The 24,856-nt window shown below is 39.7% G+C and overlaps 1 protein-coding gene across 3 annotated transcripts in view; it reads right to left on the minus strand.

Moving 5' to 3' along the window:
• STAC (SH3 and cysteine rich domain) overlaps nucleotides 1-24,856 on the minus strand; it is an 80,055-nt gene that overhangs the window by 33,526 nt on the left and 21,673 nt on the right. For all 3 annotated transcript variants that reach the window (XM_068670659.1, XM_068670657.1, XM_068670658.1), the window contains one exon: nucleotides 17,598-17,871. In XM_068670659.1, the coding sequence (XP_068526760.1) occupies nucleotides 17,598-17,760 (163 nt within the window). In that variant the 5' untranslated portion in view covers nucleotides 17,761-17,871. The remainder of the gene's footprint in view (nucleotides 1-17,597; nucleotides 17,872-24,856) is intronic.

Genomic DNA, 24,856 nt, shown 5'->3' on the forward strand with positions numbered 1-24,856 from the left:
TTGTTTTAAATAAGTAATGATCCCTATTCCCTTCTCCGAAGAACCTTATTGTGGTTGCTTAAATTCTTAAATACTGAGGATATCAGAACAAAGGTCCTGCTCAGTCCCTCTTTGTTTGCAGTCTTGAGATTATTTTTGTTCAAATCATTTATACTTCATTCAGTGAACAGAGTGGACAGTGTTTGATGAATGGGTACCTTTATTTAACACTTCTTTCTCATAAGACACCAGGGTGTGTTTGAAGTTAGAAGCCTCTCTATGATGGGCTTATTCCCACTGAGTTAGTCTTTCCACTTCTTCATCAGTCAGTATGTGTTCTTTTACATCATCTGCGTATTTCCAAATAGTAGATGATTAATAGCATCACTTTCCTGTGGTCCCCCTGTTTTTGCCTCTTTATGCCTTGCAATATGAACGTATTTGCCAAAACCAGGATGCCATGGTGTTGTGGTTCTGCTCGAGTGGGCAGCCAAGCTCCACCACAGCCGCTCTCTCACTCCCCTCCTCAAAGAGGAACAGGGAGAAAATAAGATGAAAAAGGCTCAAAGTTTGAGATAAGGACAAGCAGATCACGCAGTAATTATTGTAACGGGCAAAACAGGTTCGGCATAGGGAGATAGTAAGATTTATTGCTTATTACTAACAAGCTAGAGAAGTGAGAAACAAATGAAAGAAACCAAAAGCACCTTCCCCCCCCATCCACCCTCTTCCACCTCCTCCCCCCAAGCGGAGCAGGGGAACGGGGGAACGGGGGTTATGGTCAGTCTACAGCACTTCTCTGCCACTCCTTCTCAATCACTCTCATTCCCTGTGCTGTGGGGTCCCACCCATGGGATGCAGTCCTTGATGAACTGATCCGGTGTGGGCTTCCCACAGGCAGCAGCTCTTCCAGAGCTGCTTCAGATATGGGTTCGTACTACAGGGTCCATCCCTCAGGAGCAAACTGCTCCAACCTGGGTCCCCCACGGGCAGCAGCTCCTGCCAGGTCACCTGCTCCTGCGTGGTCTCCTCTCCACGGGCTACAGGTCCGGCCCGGAATCTGCTCCAGCAGGGGTCTTCCACAGGCATCAGCCTCCATCGGTACAGGGTCACCTGCTCCACCGTGGTCTCTTCCATGGGCTGCAGCGTGGAACCCTGCTCCACCGTGGTACTCCATGGGCTGCAGGGGGACAGCCTGCTTCACCATGGTCCTCACCACAGGCCGCAGGGGACTTCTGCTCTGGCACCTGGAGCACCTCTCCCCCTCCTTCTTCACTGACCTTGGTGCCTGCAAGGCTGTTCCTCACTCCTCTCAATCTCTCAGCTGCTGTGTGGCACAGCATTTTTTTTGCCCTGTCTTAAATACGCTCTCACAGAAGCGCAAAACAACATTGCTTATTTTCTCGGCTCTGGTCAGCAATGGGGCCCTTACCAAACTTGGGCAGCTTCTAGATCCTTCTCACAGAAACCACCCCTATGGTCCCCTGCTACCAAAACCTTGCCACGTAAATCCACTGCACGTGGCTCCTATCTGAGGGACTAATAGGTAAAAGAGGAAGAGATGTCTCTGATAAGGCACTACTTGGCCCAGATACTGGTGTTTAAATCATGAAAATTGCAAGTTGTTAGAACTGTGGTTTAGAATGGAAAGTACTATACATGTGTAGTTGACTTGTAGCACACATAAACATACCTGTCAATGTAGTCACAAACTTCATATAGGAAGACAACACTCTGGTGTCCTGGTGTCTTGTTTATTAACACATCTATTCACTTTATCATGGTCAGTAAATCTGGTATAGTTTTGCAAATGAAAAAGCCAAAACTGCCAAAAGAAACAGTGTTTCACTGGAAGCAAATGAGGAAAATTCATTTCAGGATACTTGAGTAGCTCTTAAACTTACAAATGAGGTTCTGTCACAGCTGTTTTCTTCAGATACCAATTAATGCATCCAGACGCCTAACACTAGAAGGACATATTGTTTTGAGAAGCAGGTCATATTTAATAGCACCTTGCTAGAAATACTCCACAACTGGGTCAGCTCCCATCTGAATATCTAAACCAGTGGCTAGGTTTTTTGGAACAGCCATGGAAAATTCAATCTTAAACTGTTCTGATAATGTGACCCTAAATACTACCAAAAGGACATCACTTCCATAAATCTAAGCCTTTTATGGAGGAAGTCCTAATGGGATCAGAACACCTCAAACCAGGTGAATGGAAACATTTGAAGGCAGAGAGAGATAAAGGAGATGGAAAGGGCAGAATTCGTTTCCAAGGATTTATGCCTGTCTCTCCAATGAAAGTAATTTAGTAACCACTCTTCATTTCAGGAAAGTGACATTTATCCTAGGGAATGCAAATGAGAATTGCGTTTGTCACAGGCTTGCAAATAGAACCTTTATCATCCTCTTGGCCAGAACAACTACGGCTGCAGCACTGCTGGATGATGCTTTTTGCCTGTTGTTTCTAGACTCAACATAAGATTTATAGCTAGTAAGGGAGAATGAGCTCTACAGCCTGAAGAAATCTGAAAGAAAATTTCAAATCTTAGTAACAACATAACATCATGCTGAGTATATAAAGACAACTATATTAGGTACTTATGCTAAAGTAGGGAAAAAAAAAAAGAAGAAGAAAGGGTAAAAAGATTCAGGTCTATATCAGTAAGAGATAGAGAGAACTAAGAAGGGCAAAGACACAGGCTGGCACCTCCAGCTAGACCAGTTGTGACCCAACCACTATTTTTTGTTGTTCCAGCTGAGATGAATGTGCCAATCAGAAATTGTTTCGATTTAAAGCTTTCATAAATAAATACATTTAAAATTAATTATTTTCCACAGAACTTCTGCTGTGGGAGGCTGATAAAAATAATAATTACCTTGCCCCCTTTCTCCCTGAGAGCATTTGGAATTGTCACTGGAAACCTGTCTCTGTACCAGAATTCATGGGAAATGGAGAATTTAAAGCAAGCTGGGCTAGTACTGTAGCAGTGAGGAGTCTGGGATGTCACCTTGGATGGAGAAAGAGAAGTCCCTGGAATGGCATTTGTGACTCTATATCCATTTCTTAGTCTTTGCGCAATGTCCTTCCCCCTGCTCCCTTCTTCATTTTTTTAATCGTTTTTGTGTAAAAGCTCTGACACTGAAAGGATGGAGACTATTTTTAAAAATTCCTCTATGGCTACTTCCTTTCTCCATAGCTGGCTGCCACTGGAGACAAATGCTCACTCTCCTCCTTTGTCCTCACTCTGCCTCAGAACACAAGAGCTGCAGATAAAACAGAGAATGACATTTTCTGTGCAGGATACCTGCCCCTTTTAATTTAAAAATCTTGATTCCCCAAAATCATTATGTTAATAAGGATAAGCTAGACATCATTTTGCTCATCCTTCCTTGGTCTTCATCACTTTGCCTTGGCTGACCTCAGGAATTGCCCCTTTACCTGCCCTAGACAACACCCTCTTGCTTCACCTTCTTAAATGACACAGTGATTCCATCACTTGCCCCAGCTGACACACAGAATCCCAGCTGGCCTACAGATTGGAGTCCAAACCCATGCTACCTAGACATCCTAAATGACCAGCCACTGAATGTCAATCCTGTGTGATAGTGTTGGATGGTATGTTGCCAGGTGTATTAACTGATACACAGATACTCCTCTTGCATAAAATTACCAGTACCATTAGCAATTTACCCATTGCGCTTTCTACTGCTAAATATAGGACCAAATGGATTATTCAAAAAAAGTACTAAGGAGAGGGGAAATGTTCCTAGACTGTTCACAGATAAATGGATTACAGCAGCTCTTGGCATTTCCATTTTGTCAATTCAAAAGGAAATATCTTCCTTTTTGAGGAGAAAAAAAAATCACACTTTACAGGTAGCCTTCCCTTTTGACTTGCCTAGTTAGTCTACACTCATTTGAACACTGGCAAAAACACTCCATGCATGAATACCATATGGGTAAGATGAAGAGATCAAAGCATATAAAGAAAAGCAGGCAAAAATCTTATTTAGGCAAGTTTTCATGAGTAAAAGCAGCATGGAATTGACTTCAAAAGTTTTACCTTCTGGTTGGTATTTTTTCTATAGTTAAATCTGTCAGTTCAAAACATGCTGAGTTACAGGTAGGTTAAACCTGTAGTTCTTCTGGAAGAGGAATGCTATACAGAGAGGTCCAACACCAGGTATGATCTAGAAGAGGAACCCCTCTATTTGCACCCAAGTTGCCAGGTCTGGACCTGACAGCTCAACTGGTTGGAGTGAGCATCCCGTTTTCCTGAGTTCATCTTGTGCCAGTCTAAACTGAATTGGGTGCTGGGACAAGCTGTGACTTGTATGTTTGTATTTTGTAGAGCAGAACTTGATTTCCAGCCACAGTACCTGTCCTGTCCAATTAATAATTTTTAGATTATGTGTCCCTGAGAGGTCTGGGTCTATTTGAGTGCCTACCCCATTCAGTTTCCCTGTAACAATATACAATATTTAAACAGCACAAAAAGTTACCTTGTATGTAGGCAGGCTACAAAATGGTACATAAAATTAGAACCGACTTCTTAGTGACAGTTTTCTTTAGAAACAATGTGCTGAGAAAAAAATGAGGCAGAAATAGGCAAGTTTTCCTTCAAGGGCTGTTACAGAAAAGAAAAATATCCATGCTAAAATAAAGTTCTTTCTAAATTCATGGTTTCAAATCATACATAACAGCAAGAGGAAATGCCTTTATTTCTCTGGCAAATCAACTTCATAACTTCTTTACTTCCAATGCTGACAGCCTTTTTATACTGTGGTACAGGACCAATGAGATTTACTTAAAAGGCAAATAGCCTTTTCCCGTCTCCTGGTCCAAAAGAGATTCTCATTTTTGATGTTTAATGATCACAAGAGGATGAAATTCACTGCCCTGTACTGAAAAAATTGGCTGCAAGGGTTTCTTTTGGCAATGCTCTTTTCACATATTCAGCAGCTTTGCTATAAATGTCTGCCCCTGAAAGGAAATATCCACCTCCATATTTCTTAAAATATTGTCTTATGTTTTTGATCATCTAAATGTTAGTTAAGATGCAGGAACACCATAATAAATAAAATAACAGCTAACTGTATTATCAAAAGAAAAAATCCTGTCCTCTAAAACCCAAACTTAATCAATGTCTCTAATGTTCTTTGCTCTAAAGAAACTGTCTCTAATATCTCAATAACAACTATTGTAGACATGCAATAGCACTCCAAGACTTCTTTGTAGATCTTTGCACTGGGTTGTTTTGCTGAGAAGGAAAATAGCTCAAAGGTGATAGGAATGGACTTCTCTATGAAGGTTGATATTGAACTACACCAGAGATTGTACGAGCGCTGAGAAGGACAAGGTAATACGGAGAAAATAAACCTGGTATGGTGGCCCAAAGAAAGACTAGGTGGCTGATTGGTGGCTGATCTTGGTCTTTGTAATATTGGCAAATACAACGTGGACAGTAACTCTCATTGAGATGAAAATGATTAAAGTCAGATTTCAAACAAGGTCCCCATGTTGGCAAGCTCAATTCATTTGTACCTCTGTTCTTATGCTAAAGTGAAGAGCTGTCCAGTTGCAACTTTTTTTCCTTCTGTTTGGAGATGCTTTGAAAAAGCACATGAATATTTTAAAGCCACTTATATGAGAGAGGGAGTTAGGAGAATACAATAACTCATTAACCTTTTAGAAAAGAATTTACTACCTTTTAGAAAAGGGGAAACAGAGAGGGAGTTAGGGGAATCTTATCAAGTAGAGATAGAGTGCTGACAGCATAAAACGAGGATGGTGCAAACTAATTAAAGCAAGAAGCCTTGGGCCCCTTTACCAAGGTCAGTTTCCTAATAAGAGTGTGAACCTATCTTAAGAAACTGGTAGAAACTGGTCCTGCGGATGGACAAGAGCCAAGGAGAAACTGAGTCTGCACAAAGACAAGAGGTCAACTAGTGGTGATGAGGAAGAGTCATCAATCTTCATCCCCATGACCCCCGATGACCACCACCAGAATACACTGTGCAAGCGCAGATGGGAGGAGTTTATGGAAATGACTCCTTGGAACTAACTTTAATACAAAGCGGGGACAGGTTATGAATATGTATAGGCATATTGTGAAACTTCATGCATATGTAACTCTTTACTGTATAAAACCAAGGCAAGTTGCAGTGTCAGGTGCGCACAACTTTGGCGGGACTACCCCCCATGCTGCCCAGCGCTGAATAAACGTACCTACTTTACAATCTTACTGATTGTGGAGTCCGTTTTCTGCAAGTCATATATATGCTGAAATCTTGATTTTTTTTTGAAGGGGTTATACCATTATCGAGCAGTTGAAAACAAGAAAAATAGTATGTGAACAAAGACTACACTGCAAAATGTGTCTCTAGGCTTGCTGAAAATGTGGGAAAAGAGTTATAAAATAAAAGAACAGCCTGCTCTTAGCAAAGAGAATTAATATTCTCTCTGCTCTGTTAATGGATTTTTAACATTACTTGTTGGTTACAGATATCCATCATCAATGGGCTTGAAATGAGAGGCTGCTATGTGCTAGAAGATTAGAGCAATCTGACTATAAAAGGTTTAGTTAAAAAAAACAACAAACTGATATGTAAACAGCCAGCTGCTCTCTGGCCTTCTGCTCTTTCAGACTTACTGAGGGTTTTGGCTCTTCAGTGGTGCAGCATGAATACTCCCTCATCAGCGCAACCTCATTGTTACTTTTCTTTGTTAGTGCAGACAGACTAGCAGGCCTGCAACAAAGGGCCTCACATGACATGTGGCTTACCATGGCCATGATTCTCCTCCATCCCCCTCTTTTACCCATTTCACAGTAACTGGCAGCAAAGCTGGAAGGTCGAGTGACAGAGGATAACTACACTCATCTCTGCCTAACACCTATTGCATGGTCAGGATGTGGCCACAAACAGGCTTCTTCTCCAAAGCCATTTCTGCCCTTGGATGCACACATAGCTGGGTAAGACTTCATCAGAAGCTGCAGGTGTAGGTGACAGCAGGATGTGGTGAGATCAGAGATGACTCAGGGCACTGCTGTAGGTAACTGGGCAGGTATAACTGATCCCAGCAAAATGGTTATACCAGTTTTCAGGGAATTATTTTTACTATTAATCACGGCATGCTGCTTCTTTACAGAGTTTAACAACCATATTGTATAATGAGGTGTTTCAGTTCCTTTTCCACAGCAATTATGAAAGCAAAAAAATGAAATGCTAGATGTGGAAAAACATTCAAATGAAACTTTTCAACCCACATGCAAGTTTTCAGAAAAAATCTTTTTCAAAACAAACTGACAAATTTCAAGAAAAGATTACTGATTTCAGCAAAATGACAGAAGTCAGGCATAAAACCACTTTAGACTATTTCTGTCATCTACTCAGAGTGGCAATCTCAGCCTTCACTGTTACAACCTGAGACCAGATTTAGACCCTGACTCATTACAATGCTGGTTTAAAGCACGCTTACAAGTGCACCTCTATGTGGCATCAATTATTGTTTAAAAGAAAAATAAAACTTCTTTCAAATGATTACATGCAAGTTTTTGCAGCTCAGCAATGCAAAGTAGTGTTACTTGCCTTGGGGTCAGTCTGGGAAGCAAAAAAAACAAAAAGGACAGTTAGCTGAAATTTTACTTGATTCCTACAAATTAAACCAAAATTACCAAACTGCTTTCTGAGATTTTACCTATCCCCAGGAACAGCTTCAATGCATCACTGAAAGTCTCCAGGGTTAATAAAGATTTGCATTATCTCAATTCATCCTAGATTTAAGTAGGAATAAGCCAAACCAATTTGGGTCATAACTTTTCTCATCTGCATGCACAGCTTGCACCAGCATGATAATGTCATTTGTTGTCCAAAAGCCTGATTTAAAGTATTGACCACATAATTATATTACCGCTATCAGAGATAAGGAAAACTATAGGCATAAACAGTCTAGGTAGCTACAACTGTCTGGCCTGTACTCTGATATAACCTTAAAAAAAATAAATATCCAGTAAATTCCATCAAACAACTTTGCTTTTAGCAAAATGATTTCATACGTAAGAGGAGCTGTTTGTTGGTGGGATGCCTCTGAAGCCATATATATATATATTTTTTTTTTTGGCGGGGGAGGGGGGAGTATTGGGAGGAGATTGCACTGGCACAGATGGATTTTACTAACAGGCAGCTGGGTCAATACATGTATTCAGATTTAGGAGATGGAGCTGTCATAAGCAAAAAATAGCTAAAATTGTGAACACTAACTGGCAGCAGATAACTGTATACACATGTTTGAACGTCCACAACTGAATTCCTGAACTCTAAAGAAGGAGCCTGCTCCTTGCAAGTGGTACAGCTGCTAGGAAATTTTGATAACACTTGGACTAAACAGATGTGGCACATTTCAAATCCTCCAGCTAATAAAAAGACATGAGGCAGACCCCTCAATTAAGAGGCTAATCATGTTCTGTTCTTCTTTCTGTACATAGTCTACTTAGACTGGAGAAACTGTAGGCTTGGTTTCCAGAAGAGCTGGTGCTAGAAGATAGATTTCTGAAAAGAAATGGCCTCAGAGAGAACAAGGTGAAGGCTCTGGTCAGAGAGAAGATCCTGAAAGTAGGGAAATGTCTTCGAGATGAGGCAGACGTGGAGATCAATGTTGGGGAAGGTCCATGGACCTTGGCCAGGGGTGGTCAAGTGTAAGCAGCATCACTGCAGGAATGAACATAGTTCTTCAGTATAACCCACTATCCTCTCTATGTTGGCATTTATGCTGCCTTGCCTATAAGAGGTACAGAGGGCTAGCATGATTTCTGATTCTTTCATTAAGCAACAGGCTCAATTTTACAGATGAGGCATTTTGAAAGAGCATCTGTGAGAAATGCACTCACATTCCATCAAAGTTTTTCTGTTGCTCTTCAGCAAAATCTGTTTCAGCTAACAAAGAGTTTGTTGCCCTTAGAGAACACCATTAAGCAATACACTCTGCCGAGCATTTCATCAGCTTGTTATGGAAAAAACTGCTTGTCAGAGGTTGTTGCTCATCTGCTGCTCTTCAAGAGAAACCATCCTGTGTTTTCCCTTCTGGTGATATTTAAGATTTGTTGTACTCAGAGATTGTTTGTCCTATCCATAGATTATTAATGGAAAATGGATTTGTATGCTCTGCTGAGTTGAGGGACTAGGTTTAGAAAAACAGATCTTTGGTGTAACTTCTCCATGTTTATTAGCTATAACAAACATTACAAGACAGACAACATCTTAACATACAGCTGTAAACAGATGTGCAGATGACCCCTTGATGATGCTGATATGTTGTGCCTGCGTTCAGAGAGGTAGACAAGGTGTCACTTTATGACACTACTTTGTCCCCAGGTTTCAGAAAAAGACCTGGGGCAGCACAGAGTCTTCCTGGAGAGTATCATATGCCACAGGGATTGTAAAGCCTGCTACACTTCTGAGAGTTGCAGCTTGAAAAGCAAGCTATATTAGCATTGCAAATACTCATTCCCTCATCAGTACACAACCCCCATTAATGTGTAATGCTACACCAATGAAGCCAATCAGGGAAATACTGACTATGGCTTTGTAGTTCACAATGACTCAGAGATCATGTTAGCCATAACCCATTTCCACTCTTGGCTGGGAAAGTGGAATTGTTTTCAAGGGAGGAAGACACATGCTTCCATCCCTTTTATTAAGACCAAATATTCCAAGATTTTCAAAATCATTACTTGCATGTTTTAAAGGAAACTATAATGTAACCACAGTTTCCAAGTGCAGAACATGTCTTCAGAACTTCAGAAGAAAAAGAGGGGATTCGTGTGCATGCAGCACCCTTCATCACATAAGATAAACTTACGTCAAAGAGGAAAAGTTACAGATTCTATATAACCTGGAAAATTAAACTTTATGCAATTTAGAGTAGATAACTAATTAACTTGCATTTACTTGCATTCATATTACAAAAGCAGAAAGAGTCTGGGAGAAGTGATAAGTCTCAGCAATCAATGCTTCATATGAGCCACAAGAATCACTGTTCTCTGAGACGTCCTTCTATATTAAGGACAGCAACAAGCAATAGTGCGCAGGCATTTTACTCTACATGATGGCAATGCCCTACTTGAAAAAACATTTCTGACAATTGCCTCATTTTATATATTTTTGCAACTTCTAGTAAGGTGGAGCTCTTAATAATTTCCCTTCTAGATGATGCTTTTGTCAGCTATATGACAATGTGCTATCCACATAATAGTGATACTCTGGTCGACAAAGCCTATGTAGAAAACATATTTTTACTAGAAGGTTGGTTTCAAAGAAAATGTATCTAATTTGCTTATCTGAAAACACCTGAAGTCTCACATGAGCTCAGAAAAAGTACATAGAAGGACATAAAAAAAAAAAGTATTCTTCTTCATTCCCGGGTCTTAAAAAAAAATTAAGTTTACCATTACGTTCCTCTCTAGGGCTGATCTCAGGAGCATTGTCCAGCACCGAGCAGTCACAGGGACCTAAGATAAGCATTACTTCAGCTACATCGGTGTCTTTCAATGTAGTTTTGGGTCATAATTATCTAGGCTAACATAACTTTGAAATACTGATTGTAGATGTACTGGAAATGTTTTTGTTTTCCATCGAGTTAGGCAGCAAATGTTGGTCAACATCTTTAATGTCTCTTTTCACTAAGCATTAACTGCAATTTCATATTAATAGCAATTTTACAAAAATTACAGTGAGCTTGAAAATTATCTAGGAACAAATGTGAAACATGCTTGATGCTGTTCAAGGACAAATTTGAATTTAAAATATATTTCCACCCTTTTTTCTCAGCTAAGCTGTTCCTGATTATCCAATTTACTGATAACATTCCTGCCTCATCTCAGAGGAGGAAGCCCTCCCAGAGGATAAACAGGGTAAATATTTCCTTTTCAATGTTTGCTTTAAAGTATGTTTAACTATTACAAAACAAACAAACAAACCAACTAATTTAACACACGTATAATGTCTGGCCCTCTTGTACCTACTTCACAAATGTGGGGCTGCACAAATAGGATGGTTTTTGTCACATTTAGAAGAAATAGGAGAGGTACCCATGGAACATATCTATACTACATATACTGTATGCATGTCTACTTTCCACCTTTTCATCCACACCTATTTATTTTGCTATACAAATTATCCATTTTCTGGAAATTTTACAGAGTCCAGATGACATTGTCTATACCTGACTAGTATATAACTAGCAGTTAACTGCATGCTGCATAAATTGATTAATGTAGCACTTCCTATTTCCAGCAGGCTTTTGGTTAGCTCTTGTTAGAAGGCTCTTCCTGAGAAGATCTATGCTTATGGAGAATTATTAACTCATGAAAGAAATCATAGGAGAAGCTTGGTTCAGTATCAAGCTAGTAGATATGTTAAGATCATTATTTTGCTTTTTGTTTTTTTTTGCAAATGTGTGTTAAAAAATAAATAAACACAACAAAAACAACACAATGTTTCTTTTAAACTCTTGCACAGCAGGTCAGAGGGGACTGAAGTAATCTTTACTTGCTCAGTGATGCTCAGAAGTACTAGAGGATTTAGGTGCCCAGATCCATTCTGAGTCAATTGAAATGAGAAGCTAATTCTCCCTCTAGCTTTACTAGAGCGAAGGAGGAGAGACAATGACTTAGGCCATTTAAATAATATATGGGTTGACATGTGGTAGCAGTCATTAACGAGGTTACACAACTACTCTTTTCCCTCACAATCAAAACCAAAAGAGGCTGGATCCAGACTTTTCAGAAAACCTCTTTCCGTAGGGAAACCTGTTGCCCACTTGCATTAATAATAAACAACAATCATAGACACAATACTATACCATAACACACTATCATCTGGAAAATGGACCTAGGAAGGCTCAACTGTGACTGCACAAGCCCAGTTGGTCACAAAGCTTCGTCCACAAGCTGCTCCAGAGGCATCTCCTCCTCATTGGCAGCTCTTCACCCTTTTCCACAGGGAACAACTCCCGTGTTGTTGCGGCGGCAACGTGTATTTACCTTCCTGAGTTCATCTGGGCTGGCAGATGTCAGAGTGTCTGGGAGGAGGGGAGAGCAGAATGAACACTGAATGAATAACATTTTTTCCTTTAGCCTGCAAGAAAACTTTCAGAAAATAAAATTACCTTTTAAAAAAAAAAAAGTTCTGGGGGAGCTTTCCAAACTACCACTGCTTGAAAACACAGTTTCATTTTGTGATAGATGTCAAGTAGTGGTGATCAACCTGTGACTGTTTATAGCATCCTTGTCTACCTGCATAAAGCATGCTTAAAGGCAGGATTGGATCAAACCAGAGTATCTACTTGAAGCACTGAATCAGCAAGCTCAAAACAAAATGTCAAGAATACTCTTTATGAAGGAGCTGGTCAGACTGGAGGCAGAAATCACTGACTGATATGTGAAATTCTGCTATATTTAATAATAATAATAATAAAAAAAAAACACAACACATAAATTAAGGTTAGATAAACACTTTCTCAAACTGTGGAGTTTTTCCATCACTTATTAGTTGAAGTTACTGATAGACTGGAAGAAGAGGTACAGATTTAGTGACAAAAAAATAGGGGACCATAGCTGCAAACTAGAACTCTTTTTTTTTTTTTTAAAATCTCTTGCATTTGAAAAGCTGAGGTCACTTTATCAGTGTTGAGCCCAGCTTTATGGAGGAAGTTGCATTACCACATTGAGGGGAGAAGATAGCTGAAAGTTCAAAAGCCACAGCAGCACAGTGGATTAAAGAAACACAGGCTGTTTTTAAAAGATGTGTCCAGAAGGAATTATTCATGGCTCTTGGATGGATGGCTGGAGTTCCAAAAACACTGGCTAAACCAGAACAGACGGAGGTAGGAGTGAATCAGTACTGAAGAGACAGCACAATTTCACTGTTTAAGTGTACTATTAGTAGACTAAAGTAAACTGTGCTAGTTTTTGGAGTTATTATTAATTTTTAGCTGTTTGTTTTTTTTACAGGTTTCTGTCTGAAAACTAGCAACCGAGCTAGTTCTGCGAGAGAGGAGGTACTGAACAATTTACCTGCAAAAGGACTGCAAAGGTCTGGAGAACCTGCATCCAAATCAGAAACGTGATTGCCCTGAGACCAACTATAAATGCACAAATCTCAGGTACCTAGGCCACAGGCTTGACTGTCCTGTTGAAGTTTCAGATTAAATTCAACCGTATGTTGGCTGCAGATTGTGGGCAATCACATTGCTAGGTACACCTCAGAAACACAAAGAAACATAGAGTAATGTTATAAATGACTACCTATTCCCTTAAAATGCAGTTTAAAAAAATCAACTTTCAAGTCAGCTATTTTTGAAAGCAAAGTGACTTACTTTTTTTGCTACACTACTTATATTTGACTTAGATGGAAGTACATTAATTGCATGTAATATGCTTGGAATGTGTGGGAAATAAATTTTTTCCATATGAGTCAGCATAGGAAATGAACTGCAAATGATAAAATGTTGAGAAGTCTACAGACGGAGATTTTTTTTTAAATACACAATGTTTTTCAAGAGTAGATTATTGACATCATGTTTTCTTACAGAGCAAAGTACCACAGAGATGACCAATGACACACCAGAGACTGAAGAAGATGAAGAACTTCCTTCTGATCACCATAGTTAAAGCCTGTAACCTGATGCAATATTAATTTAATGGTTTCTCTCTTTGCTAGTGCCAGACAGCTTTCCCTCCCTGTATTGGACATTGCCAGAGGTCAACACAGTCTTGCTAAACACAGAAGATTGTAGATAACACCAGGCCAAAACATATCTGAGTTTTCTTCATTTTCTTTTCAGTAATCTAAAATAAACAAACCAGCATCTTCTAAATGATGATTGAGCAATACATTACCTTAGATACTTTGGTTTTCAAAATTTTCCCTTGTTGGGCTTAGATATTAAAATAGTAATGACATTAATTAAAACTAAGAGCAAGAACAGCAATCAGTTTCTAAGAGTTGTACTGTGAGGGAATGTTCATAGTATGAAATTATGTAACCCATCATGGAGCTGAATCCTCACACCTAAACCAAACAGCACCTGGAGCTCACAGTGGCAGAAGAGGATGAATTCAGAGTGGCGAAAGAGTGAGTGGCAGAACAGAATACAGAGCCCTGCTCCAACACACTATTGATTTGCTCTGAAGTTATGTGAAGTATTACTGTTGACTTCAGTATTAAAAGTGAAAATTTTATCATGGTATTTGATGCTGCAGAAAGACTCCATTAACTTCAAATGGATGTTCCGTGCACTTTACAGAGCTGCCTTGTATTTGAAGTAGTCTCCCATATTTCATTAGGCAGAAAATTACTGCTTCTATGTCAAATTTTCCTTCCGTTTACAGAGCTGGAGATTTAGCCCCAGTCTAGTACAGTTAGTAGGAACACAGTGACTCCCATCTTTAATGCGAGGTATAAATACACTATCAATATTGCTTTTTCTTCATTGAAAGTAAACCAATAGACAAGAGTTTCTTTTGAATATGTTGCTATACGCTCTGGGATGCATGAAAAGCGTTTGAGTGAGTAAATTTGCATCATAGTCATCCTTGTAAACATCTTTATCTGAACGCTGAAACCAATTATATGAATTTGGCTTTTATCTTCTAACTGTACTTCTGTCAAATGAACTAACAGGTGCACGTGCTGCATCCCAAAGGCAAAATTTGGCTCATGGTGCCTAACGATCAAGGAGAGATGATGCACATATTTTTTGTAGGAAGATAATGTTTCATGCTCCTTTGCTTTAATTTTGCTGTCACTGAAAAGAACAACACAGGGATCCTGCTGCCTCCACTCCCAGTGTTCTGTTCATGCTGAAGCTACAGACAGGCTCTGCCAGGCCAGAGACCAAAGCGTGTACTGCGTGTTCGTGCTATGCACAGTTCATCATGCTGCCCTGCACCAAACAGAGCTGCTCATTTCATAGATTGGAGAGCCATTTAAGGTGAACCTGGAATCATTCTTGGTAGTAAAATTCAAACCATCTAAAGTCAAGCTGGGATTTTCCTGGACTCTTTCCCCCAGTCTTCAAAACATGTATCTAGCCTTTGCCTTTACTCTCATGAATAAGGAATTTAGAGCCATAGACTCATTACTCTCAACTGTCACTGCCCATAAAAATGCAAATCAAGGGAACTAATAGGCTCCCAGATGCAGGCATAAATTCAGAGCCCCTGCACAGTTTTCTTTTTTTTCCTCTTTCTTTTCTTTCTCCAGTTTGCCTTGGGAGCAGGCTTGACATGATTTCCTGAAAAGCTGCCTGCTTTGCTTCACCATCCCCATGACCAATGGCTGCACAATTTACGTGGATTAATTGAGCTACAAACAGTAACACCCAGATCTCCCATGCTGCTTAAAATATCATACAGTGAAAACATGCATTGTGGTAAGGGTCAAAGACAGAGGATCATGTTAATAGAGTAGACTTTTGTCTATGAGAATAAGGGCACCCAGACTAGTGCATTATAATGTAAAATTCTTAACAACTTCTCTGCTCTGCTATACCTCCAACTGAAGATGTGCTGGGGGAGGTCAGAGCAATTCGCCTGACTCAGCCTGCCGCCAGACAAAAATAGATCGTGTTAGCTTCTTCAACAATTATGAAAGGTTTCTTTTTTTTAATTAAGAGGCTATGATACAGAATAGAAAAGGGAAACCCTCAGAGGATATAAAAGAAAAGGAAAAATTCAGAAGGCAGGTGGGGTTAAAGCTGATGTTTTGAAGCTTATAGTCATACTTCAGGACTTTCCTTTCCCAGGCAGGATGCAGCCTAGCAAGGGAGAAGGGCACGGGTGTTTATGAACTGGAGTTGCTCTCTGCAAAGTTTGCTGCCAGTAATAATCTGTCTTGAGCAGCAGTGTTTTGGAATAGAGTTGCTGACTCATACAGATTTGTGATCATACTAATCTCCATACAACTTTTATGAGAAGCTGCCAGAAATGAGCACTTACATTTGTAGTATACATTTGTGAAACTGAGCTACAATAGAACATCCATCCACATTACAAAAAGAGACAAGTTCTGGGCCTGCTTCCATACAAGAAGTACATTTCATCTGCGTATCTTCCAGACTTCCCTTCAACCTCTGGACTACGAAATTCCCTAATACTTTTCTCCTTCCCTCTTAGACTTGTTCTGCCCCTTAAAGTACAAGAAACCTTAAGAGGCTGGAAAATAAGACCATGTATATGGAATCAAAACTCCTCTATTTCCCTGTATTCAGTAGAGTCGTGGTACAGAGATGATGAAATCAAGACTCATGCATTTAATCCTGTAATTTTCAGAAGCAGTATTGTCTTGCATTGGATTTAACATTCTGCAGACAGCTGCCTTTTCCAAAGAATAATAGCTGTCCACACAAGTGCGTATGTGTGCAGGGGGAGATGACACTGAGCACTCTCATGTGGAAAAGAATACCCCCTCCTTTGAGAAAGGTCAAGCAATCTATCAGCATATTTCAAGAATTTACCATACTTTTTTACGAAAGGCAGTGACTTCCACACCAAGGGACAGCTTCTTCCAGTAAGCTAGTTTCTAGCTTCTTACAGCAAGCTAGAAAAATTACAGGCAATAGTACAAAAGTAGTACAAAAATTGTACTTAAAGATTTGTACTACCTCTACATGAAGCTAAACCTGTGTTTCAAGTCTTTCGCTCCATTTACTACCTAAAAACATTGAAATTCTATCACTCACACTGGTACACTGGCACTGAATTTATTTATCTACTTTGCTGGGACAACTAGATGATAAACAGCAAGAAGACCAAATCATGTGTATACCAAGCTAGCCACAGAGATGTGCATTTGTAGGACCACACTTTTGACTAGCAGCTCCTATAGCTTCCCACAGTGGTCACCATGCACTTTCTACACCTCTAGCCACTTGTCACCACTTCTTTCCTGACCTCTTCCTGTATAGTTCCATGCGCAGTTTCAGAGAAGAGAAAGGGAGACCCTTTAAAGGTACAGTGTTTGTATGAGGCTTTTTGAGTACCAGAGACAGGTAGAAGAGAGAGACTTAAGTCAACAATCTCAAGGAATTCTGCAGTGTGAATTCAAATGTTATTTATCTGTTGACCTGGTATGCTACAACACGTGTCCTAGAGAACCAATGCATACAAGTAGCTTGGAGCCTACCCACCACCCAGACACCCAGCAGATGCTACTATCACCACAGTAAATGGGAACTGGGGGCACTACAGGGCTGGGGACAGTCACAAAGAGCAAGAGAGTTATAATTACCACTGTAGAAAAGAACAAATTCTGCTGTTTCTAGTATAAAGTGCAACAAGACTTGGGCTTAGTGCTCAGTGTAACCTGGATGAGCATAGAATTTAACTGTGGCAGAAACCCTCACCTGTTATTTATGAGAAGTGTATATGCCACCAAGAGAAGAGAACTGTGAGTGAATGTACAGTTTATATTAGTTTAGCAGATGTGGCATGAACACAGATCCTTTTTGTGTGAGTATGTTCAGCTAGACATCTGAGCTTACACATTATGGAAAGGTCACCTTGCATGTTCCAACATGGATGCCCACACAGAGTTCAAAAATTGTTTCTTACCAACAATCATGTGGTTGCAGACATCACAGAAGGTGGGTTTTTTGAAGATGTGCTCCTGGAAGATGTGAGCCTTGTTTTCTGGCAGCTGCTGGGCTCTGGCGGGGGAGGATGCCTGGCTGTCTGAGCTGGGGAGCTGCCCTGTGCTCGTGCTCACCTCAGGCATCAAGTCCACTTGCAGTTTCACATCACTGTTAGTCCTCTGGAAGAAATTGTCTGCACTTTTACTCCGCAAGCTTTTGGTCTTGAAGGAGAGCGAACGTTTCAGCTTCTGCAGCTGCAACAAATAACCAAACTATAATTAGTGCCTCTTCCTCTTCAAAAGCAAGGCAAGGCAAGGCTGTTGGTTTTGGTGTGTGTTACTGCTAAGTGAACCCGCCTATAGCACCTAGAAGCCATCAGCAAACCTTGAACCACCCGAATAACAAAACTGACTCTAGATTTTAACTAACAATTTCAAAGCAAGGCAAACAGATTCCTACTAGGAAATAACCCACTCTACATATGCTTTCTGATAGATAATAAATGCTTCTATTTGTTCTTTCTTTCAGGTATAACAGCAAAGAAATACTGCAGAGAGTTATGCACATAGTCATTTGACAAATACATCCTTTGTATTCAAGCATGAGAGAAATTAGAGTATTGTGTGCTCCTTCAGCAGTCTGTAGAGCCATTTCAAGGACAGATGTTATATGCCATTACAAGAAAAATGAATTCAGTAAATAAATTTGATGTGGTTATATATCTTGAATTTGACAAAAATGGAGACTACATGCAGTTTTGACTGAGATTTTTTTTATTATTGTTGACAATTTTCTTAAGGAAAAAATTCTAAGGAGCAGTAGCCATATAGTTAACTAGTCACCTAGTAGGTTAATATGTTAATTAATACTAGTTAATAGAGATATCCACATATTTTCTTATACATTGCATTGTGTATTCCTTGTCAGATTACTAAGCATCACAATAGGGCATCATTAACTGAAATTTAAATTATGATTCTTTAACCAAAAACTGTCTCGTACCTTATCACAGGTCCTTTTAACCTTCCCCCCAAAAAGTTTTATACAAGGCTGAGATGGACACTAGGTGAGCCACAGAAGCTATAAGTGCATCTGATAGACAAGTCTGAAGTTTTATCAATCCTGACAGCCCATAAATAGAGTTTGGGAACATTGTGGGAAAGCCAGCTTTGCATCTACTTCATGTTTGTTATTTTTGACGTGTAATATCTCCATCTCAGCTTTTACCTCAGCATTATTTCAACCATCACAAAATCATTTCAATCACTGCTGCAGCTCTCTGGGGAAATATGATGTAACGACTGAAATTTTCCATGCCACACAGGCTGTCTGTGGTAAACCAGCATGAATGGTTTATATTAGAAACTGTTTATGTTAGAAACAATGATGATCGGGAATCATAATTCACACTAATATAAAGGGAAGAAGTTCACACACTTTCCCCAAAAAACACGGCACCAGTGTGTCACACTGACAGTGCCTCAGAGCCCACACTCTTCCCAGTTACTGTTTTTGATCCATCTATTTTCTTTGTGAGTCAGTCAAAACCATGCCATGGGACAGGAGCCTCCAGGCACCCTCTCCCACCTTCACATGCAAGCAGCTCACTCTTGGAGCATTGAAATGCTCCAGCTCTCTTTCAGTGCTGTACAACATCAAAATAACCTAAGTCCAATAAATGGGCAAAGGGATACCATTGCCTCTAGTTAACAGTGTTTGTGTTTGCTGCACAGAGGGTTTTGCAGCACTCTGCTGGAGAAAGCGTCTGCTCCCTGAGCTGTTTCCATACTTTGGGAAGCTGGGAGGGATCAGAGCCAGGGGCCTGTCCCACGCCCCTTGCAGCCACAGCTCTCTCTGTGCTCACAGGAGGAGCCCCAGATCCAAAGGAAGGAAATACCCACCTGTTTGCCAGTCAGGCCTAGGTGGTGGGGAAATGTTTAAATAAGAGCAATTAAGTCATTAAATGTGAACTGTGAGGCAAGAGCAGTTTCTGGTTTCTGAAGCTCTTTCAGCTGAAGGCGAAGTTGTGGACTTGCTGAGCCCAAAAACCACCTTACAACAGCACCGACGAAATGTGAGATCCTCCCTCTCCTGCTTTGACGTTAAGTCAATGGCACCCAAAATCACTGAGGTTATTAAGCACTGAAATTACTTCATTTCCCCAGTGATGACCAGAGACTCAGTAATAATTTGTTCCTTGCTCTTGAAATGTTTCCCACTGAAGTCAGACTTAATTAGTACAGCAAAACACAGAGAATTACAACATCACAAGGTGACTGAAATGGCATTCATTATTGATTTGCCATCCATTTCTACAGTGCCACATGAAGTTAATTAAATTTCAAAACACTGCTTCTGCCACAGAAAGAAGATAAAGCTGTGCAATACAGTATTTGTTTTATCATGAAACAAGTGTCTTGCTAGCTCAGCAATGCAGGATATTTTAAGGAACTCTGCGTTTTCTACCTTTATTGCATTCTCCCGTGTAAAATCATTTGCACGTCTAGGTACCCTTTCAGCACCTTATCAGCACCCTTTACTCACCTAGGCAGAAAAGTCTGTAGTTTTTCAAAGAGTACAGCACTCGGGCTATGCATGTCCACATGTGCACTCAGGTGAATGTGCAACAGTGCATATTCCATGCATCTACAGCCACAATGTTCAGGTCAGAACACAGATATTCAATAACAAGTTGACCAAGTTACATCTATAGACCTAGCATACATCTCTGTACAAGCTAATAACCCTGAGATCTCCTGAGCTCTGTCCTGTGCTAAAGTTGTTAAATCATTTTCCAGACCAGGTAGGCATCCTTGTTGCTACCCAAATGCAGATCCTCATTTTGCAGTTTGCTATGAACTGGTCCTACTCCTTAACTAGAAGATTTTCAATGTTAACACAGGCATATAATTTGCCTGATTTTGATCTGACATAAACTGATTTAAAGTACTTGTGATGCCACTCCTAATAGAGATGTTCACCTTAGGCAGGAATCAGCTCTATCAGTAGAGAGAGGGAAGTATGCAAATTTGATTATTATTAATTTCTTTCTGCAGAATTAATGAGCCCAAAGTTAAATCATAGAATGAAACACTGGTGAACTTTGGAAAAAGGTGAGACTAGGGTTGCTCTGCAATTGACAGTACTTGAACACTTCAGTGAAAAACTCATATATTGGGACTGAACAAAACCCTAAACCAATCATGAAGAGGCTTTAAGAAACACATCTTCGAATTCTCCTGGGCCTTTCATATTTTTTCCTTTGCAAGGAATAGGAGAAGCTTACAAATTATCTTTCATTTAAATACATAAATTAAATCAAAATAAGATTCCCACAAGCACAAGAGCTTTTCTGGAATTGGGATTGCATCACAATACTTCACAATACTGATGTTTCAGAAACCTGAACCCTTGCTATAAAATTCAGGATGCTCTGGTGGTTTTAAATTAGACAGGGAAAAAGTCTGTCTCTATTCAAACACATTTTATCAGTCACATGACTGAACATGCTGAGCCTACAGGCAAGGAAAAGATAAGTGAAATACCTAAACACTGAGCTTGATTAACCTTTTCTTCAGTAACAACCAGCACAATCTTCATCTTCTTTAGAATTACTAAATGCAAGGGATTGGGTAGCTCTGATGTACCACAGCTTATCAACACCTCCTGTGCTTCCTAATTTGCTTATACTATAACTATTTAACTGCTATAACCAGAAAACAGCAGGCAGTGAGAGGACAGCTACTGAAATTCATTCGTAGAGTTAACAGCTGCCACTGATATTGATTTGAATGGGAATTGTACCTGCCCTCACTAAGACTTCATTTTAGTCAAACACTGAAAATACACAACTCTTTTCTACAATTTTGTTTTAAGAATTTCCTGTGGAAGTTAGGAAGATACTGGTGATTTGAACTGCTTTATAATCACTAGCTTTGCAATTAGAAAAGATAAACATATTTCCTGTCATCCACCCTGCAAAGAATAATTTATTCAGGCTCCTAACTGCTTCCCTGATATCTACAAACTTTTTTCCCCTGCCTCTCTGGCTCTGTCTACAGTAGCAGACATTGTGGCTCAGTAAGCGCAGATCTGCAGAATGAAATGTGTGCTGAGGACCCAGCATACATACTGTATACATTTCAGGGCACAGAGTACTCTGAACCAGCCTAGCCCAGCAGCCCTGGTGTGCAATTGCTGCACACCTGGAGCACAAGCAGGATGTAACCCCAAGAGATGCAGTCTGTGGTCTGCGAGGCTGTGCCACAAGGACCAAAGAATACCGATCAACAAATGGGAGGTTTGCTTTGAAACTGCACTCCCAAATCAAACTAAAATGCTAAGATAGGTGCCCTACCTGCCATCACTCTTTCTCTAGCACAACTTCTCTATCACATCTCTTACCATTCAAAGCTCAGAGAAAGCCCCCTCAATCCCTCCACATGAACACTTCATTCCCCTTTCTGAAGCTCTCTGCTTACTCTCTGCTTACTAAGCTCTCTGCTTAGTGATCAGCCACGGTTAACTGGGAAGATAAGCTGTTCTATTATATTGCGTTTGCTTGGACCATCAGCTTTGGCATTCAGAGCAACTCTTTTGGAGCCTGCTCAAGTCAGCTTAGTTCTCAATATGTTTAGAAGCTTACATGGCTCCCTTCTCAGCCATGGCTAACTATCCTTGGCAGTGTCAGAGGCTCCTGTGTGGCACAGGGCCAACAACAAGACTGTTTTTATACATTTCTGCACTTAGCTACCTTTCACGAGAAAACAGCAAATGAAAAAGGCTCATCAACTGTCCTTTACTGACAGACCATATAACTAAACTCTCATTTTAAGACATCAGCTGTGCTACTGTTCCACCAAAAAAAAAAAAAAAAAAAAAAAAAAGATAATATTGCTTGCTCTTTTCTATCCCTTTCTTTACACTAGTGTTATCAGTATCATTAAATAGATTACAAGTAATGCAGGGCATTAACAGAGTTGGAATGAGCTATCAAGCCAGTTTGATTCCTGCAGTTCTTATAAAACATACCTATTTTATTAGCTATGCAGACTAAAAGTGCTCTGTCAGTGGTTTTCACTCATCACTGTGAGATAAATATCCACTTTCTATTAGGAATTATTTCTACTTTATTTCGGTTTCTTTCAAATTATTTGACTCTCATGTTGTTATAAAAGACAGACTTCAACATGCAGGGTTGTTGTGTATATTCACTATAGATCATGTCAGGTATACAAGACATTTACCAAAAGGGACTCAGACCAAAACCCTTTCAAAAATGGGAAAGAGCAACAGTGTTGACAAATGGAATCTATTCTACCAAGTACAGTTCATTTGCTGGGTCAAGGAGCATTCAATTTGTACTACCAATCCCTTGAACATACTTCAGATGTTAACTAGATTTATTGAAGGGCTGGATGTTACCAGCATGTCAGCTAGCCTGGCAGCACTGTTGGGCTTCAGCTAGCTACACTGATTAAGAGCAAACAAAGAACATGCTCAAACAAAAGTGCTTACTTTTGTGGGCATGGAGGTTGGTTATTTTATTGTTAAAACTGGGGGGCACAAAAGTAAGGGATTTTTGAGCACAGGTGAGGGTGGTAGGTTTTATTTATTTCTCTCTCTCTTTTTTTTTTTTCCTAGTTTGGATTTAAAATGCACTGCTTTGGCATTTTAATGAGCAAAAATAAGATTATGACATGCCCAACAAGTATGCAATTTCATAAATATTACGTGTGTTTGCTGATGAGAGAAGCACCATGTCTTATAGGATTAACAAAATAAAATGATATTTCAAACACTTAAGGGGTTAGTATTGTTTACTGGCAAAGCGTCCATGATAAAATCTTTAAGAAAAGCCGATCCCTTTTCTATCTTCTGCTTTCTAAATAAGAAATAGAACAAATACAATGCTAGTACAAACTGAAATGGCTAAATTGACTTCAATTACTGTTTGTTTATACAGTCTGAGAATCTAGCTCTATCGTGTACTTGTGTCTGCCCTAGCCAGCTTTCCTGGAAGCTGTATCTTTTTAATCCACTACAGATAAAATGGGAATGTTTGTTACTCCAGAATCTGCTACATATTATATTTGTGTATTTTCCCAAACAGATTGCATAGCTGGCATTGGAACAAATATGTTTGTTATTGCTGTAAAAAAATAAATAAATCTGTCTGCTTGAATAGGGTATCAGACTAGTTAAAGGGGAGACCTTTTCCGTAATACTTAACAATAATGTTATTGATTTATTGGGTACCTCCAGCTACTCTGGTTGGCTCTTGCTGCTCTGACTATTATCCTTATATTACCCTCCATGCCCTCCACTGTTTCTGGAACCTACCCAGTGATCCTCAAACCTATTTAGGTTGTAAGCCTGTCCAAGCAGGGCTCTTTCTGTGATTTTGTTTCACATGTGGAGTCCTAACTACAATGAAACACTCTGATTGGCACATCAGAGCATACATGTAGAAGTGAAAATCCCTGAATGAGCCTCAGGGTTTCAAAGCACGAAATCTGAAGAGATGCTCAGGTATCACTGCTCCCACAAATGTCACTGTGAATCACACATTATCAGTACTGATGTAGTACATCCTTGGCAGCTGTGTGTTTGCATATCTAATTGGCAGACCTCTAAATTATCAAGAGGTACGGTCTGCACAGGTAGCCAAAGTGTGTTTGCTTAGCAGATTTCTCCATTCTGTTCAACTCTCATCTGGTTTAAACCAAGCTGAAAACTTTTTCTAGTTCTCAACAAGCTGTTGGTCTGAAAACTTACAATTTGGGGTACATCTTCTAGTATTGCAAGGAATCAGAACTAGCGAATATGTGAAACAAATGTGAAAAACAATGTCTGAAAAATATGAAAAAGTCTGCCTTGCACTCCAAATTCCTTTATATAGACTCAAAATTCAGCATAAGGTGTGGCAGGACAAATTACTGAAGTCCAGGGAGTGGCAGGTTTGAGGCATAATTTATTAACTATAGCAATTGCCATCAAATTTCAAGGAAATCCTTTTTTGTTTCCATTATGTTCAGAATAGTCTACTTAGTCTTGAAATATAAAAAGATTAAACTCTGTGTTAGATATTCTGCAATTCTGACTTACCCTGAATTTGTTTCTTCTTCACTGCCAAATATATTTTACTATTAGCTTCAAAAGACTCACTGTCATATAAACATTTTAAAACAGCTTGTAAAAAGGAGGTAACATATGCAAAATAAATATAACAATATTTGT

The sequence above is a fragment of the Anas acuta genome, chromosome 2, assembly GCF_963932015.1.
Source record: "Anas acuta chromosome 2, bAnaAcu1.1, whole genome shotgun sequence".
NCBI lineage: Eukaryota > Metazoa > Chordata > Aves > Anseriformes > Anatidae > Anas > Anas acuta.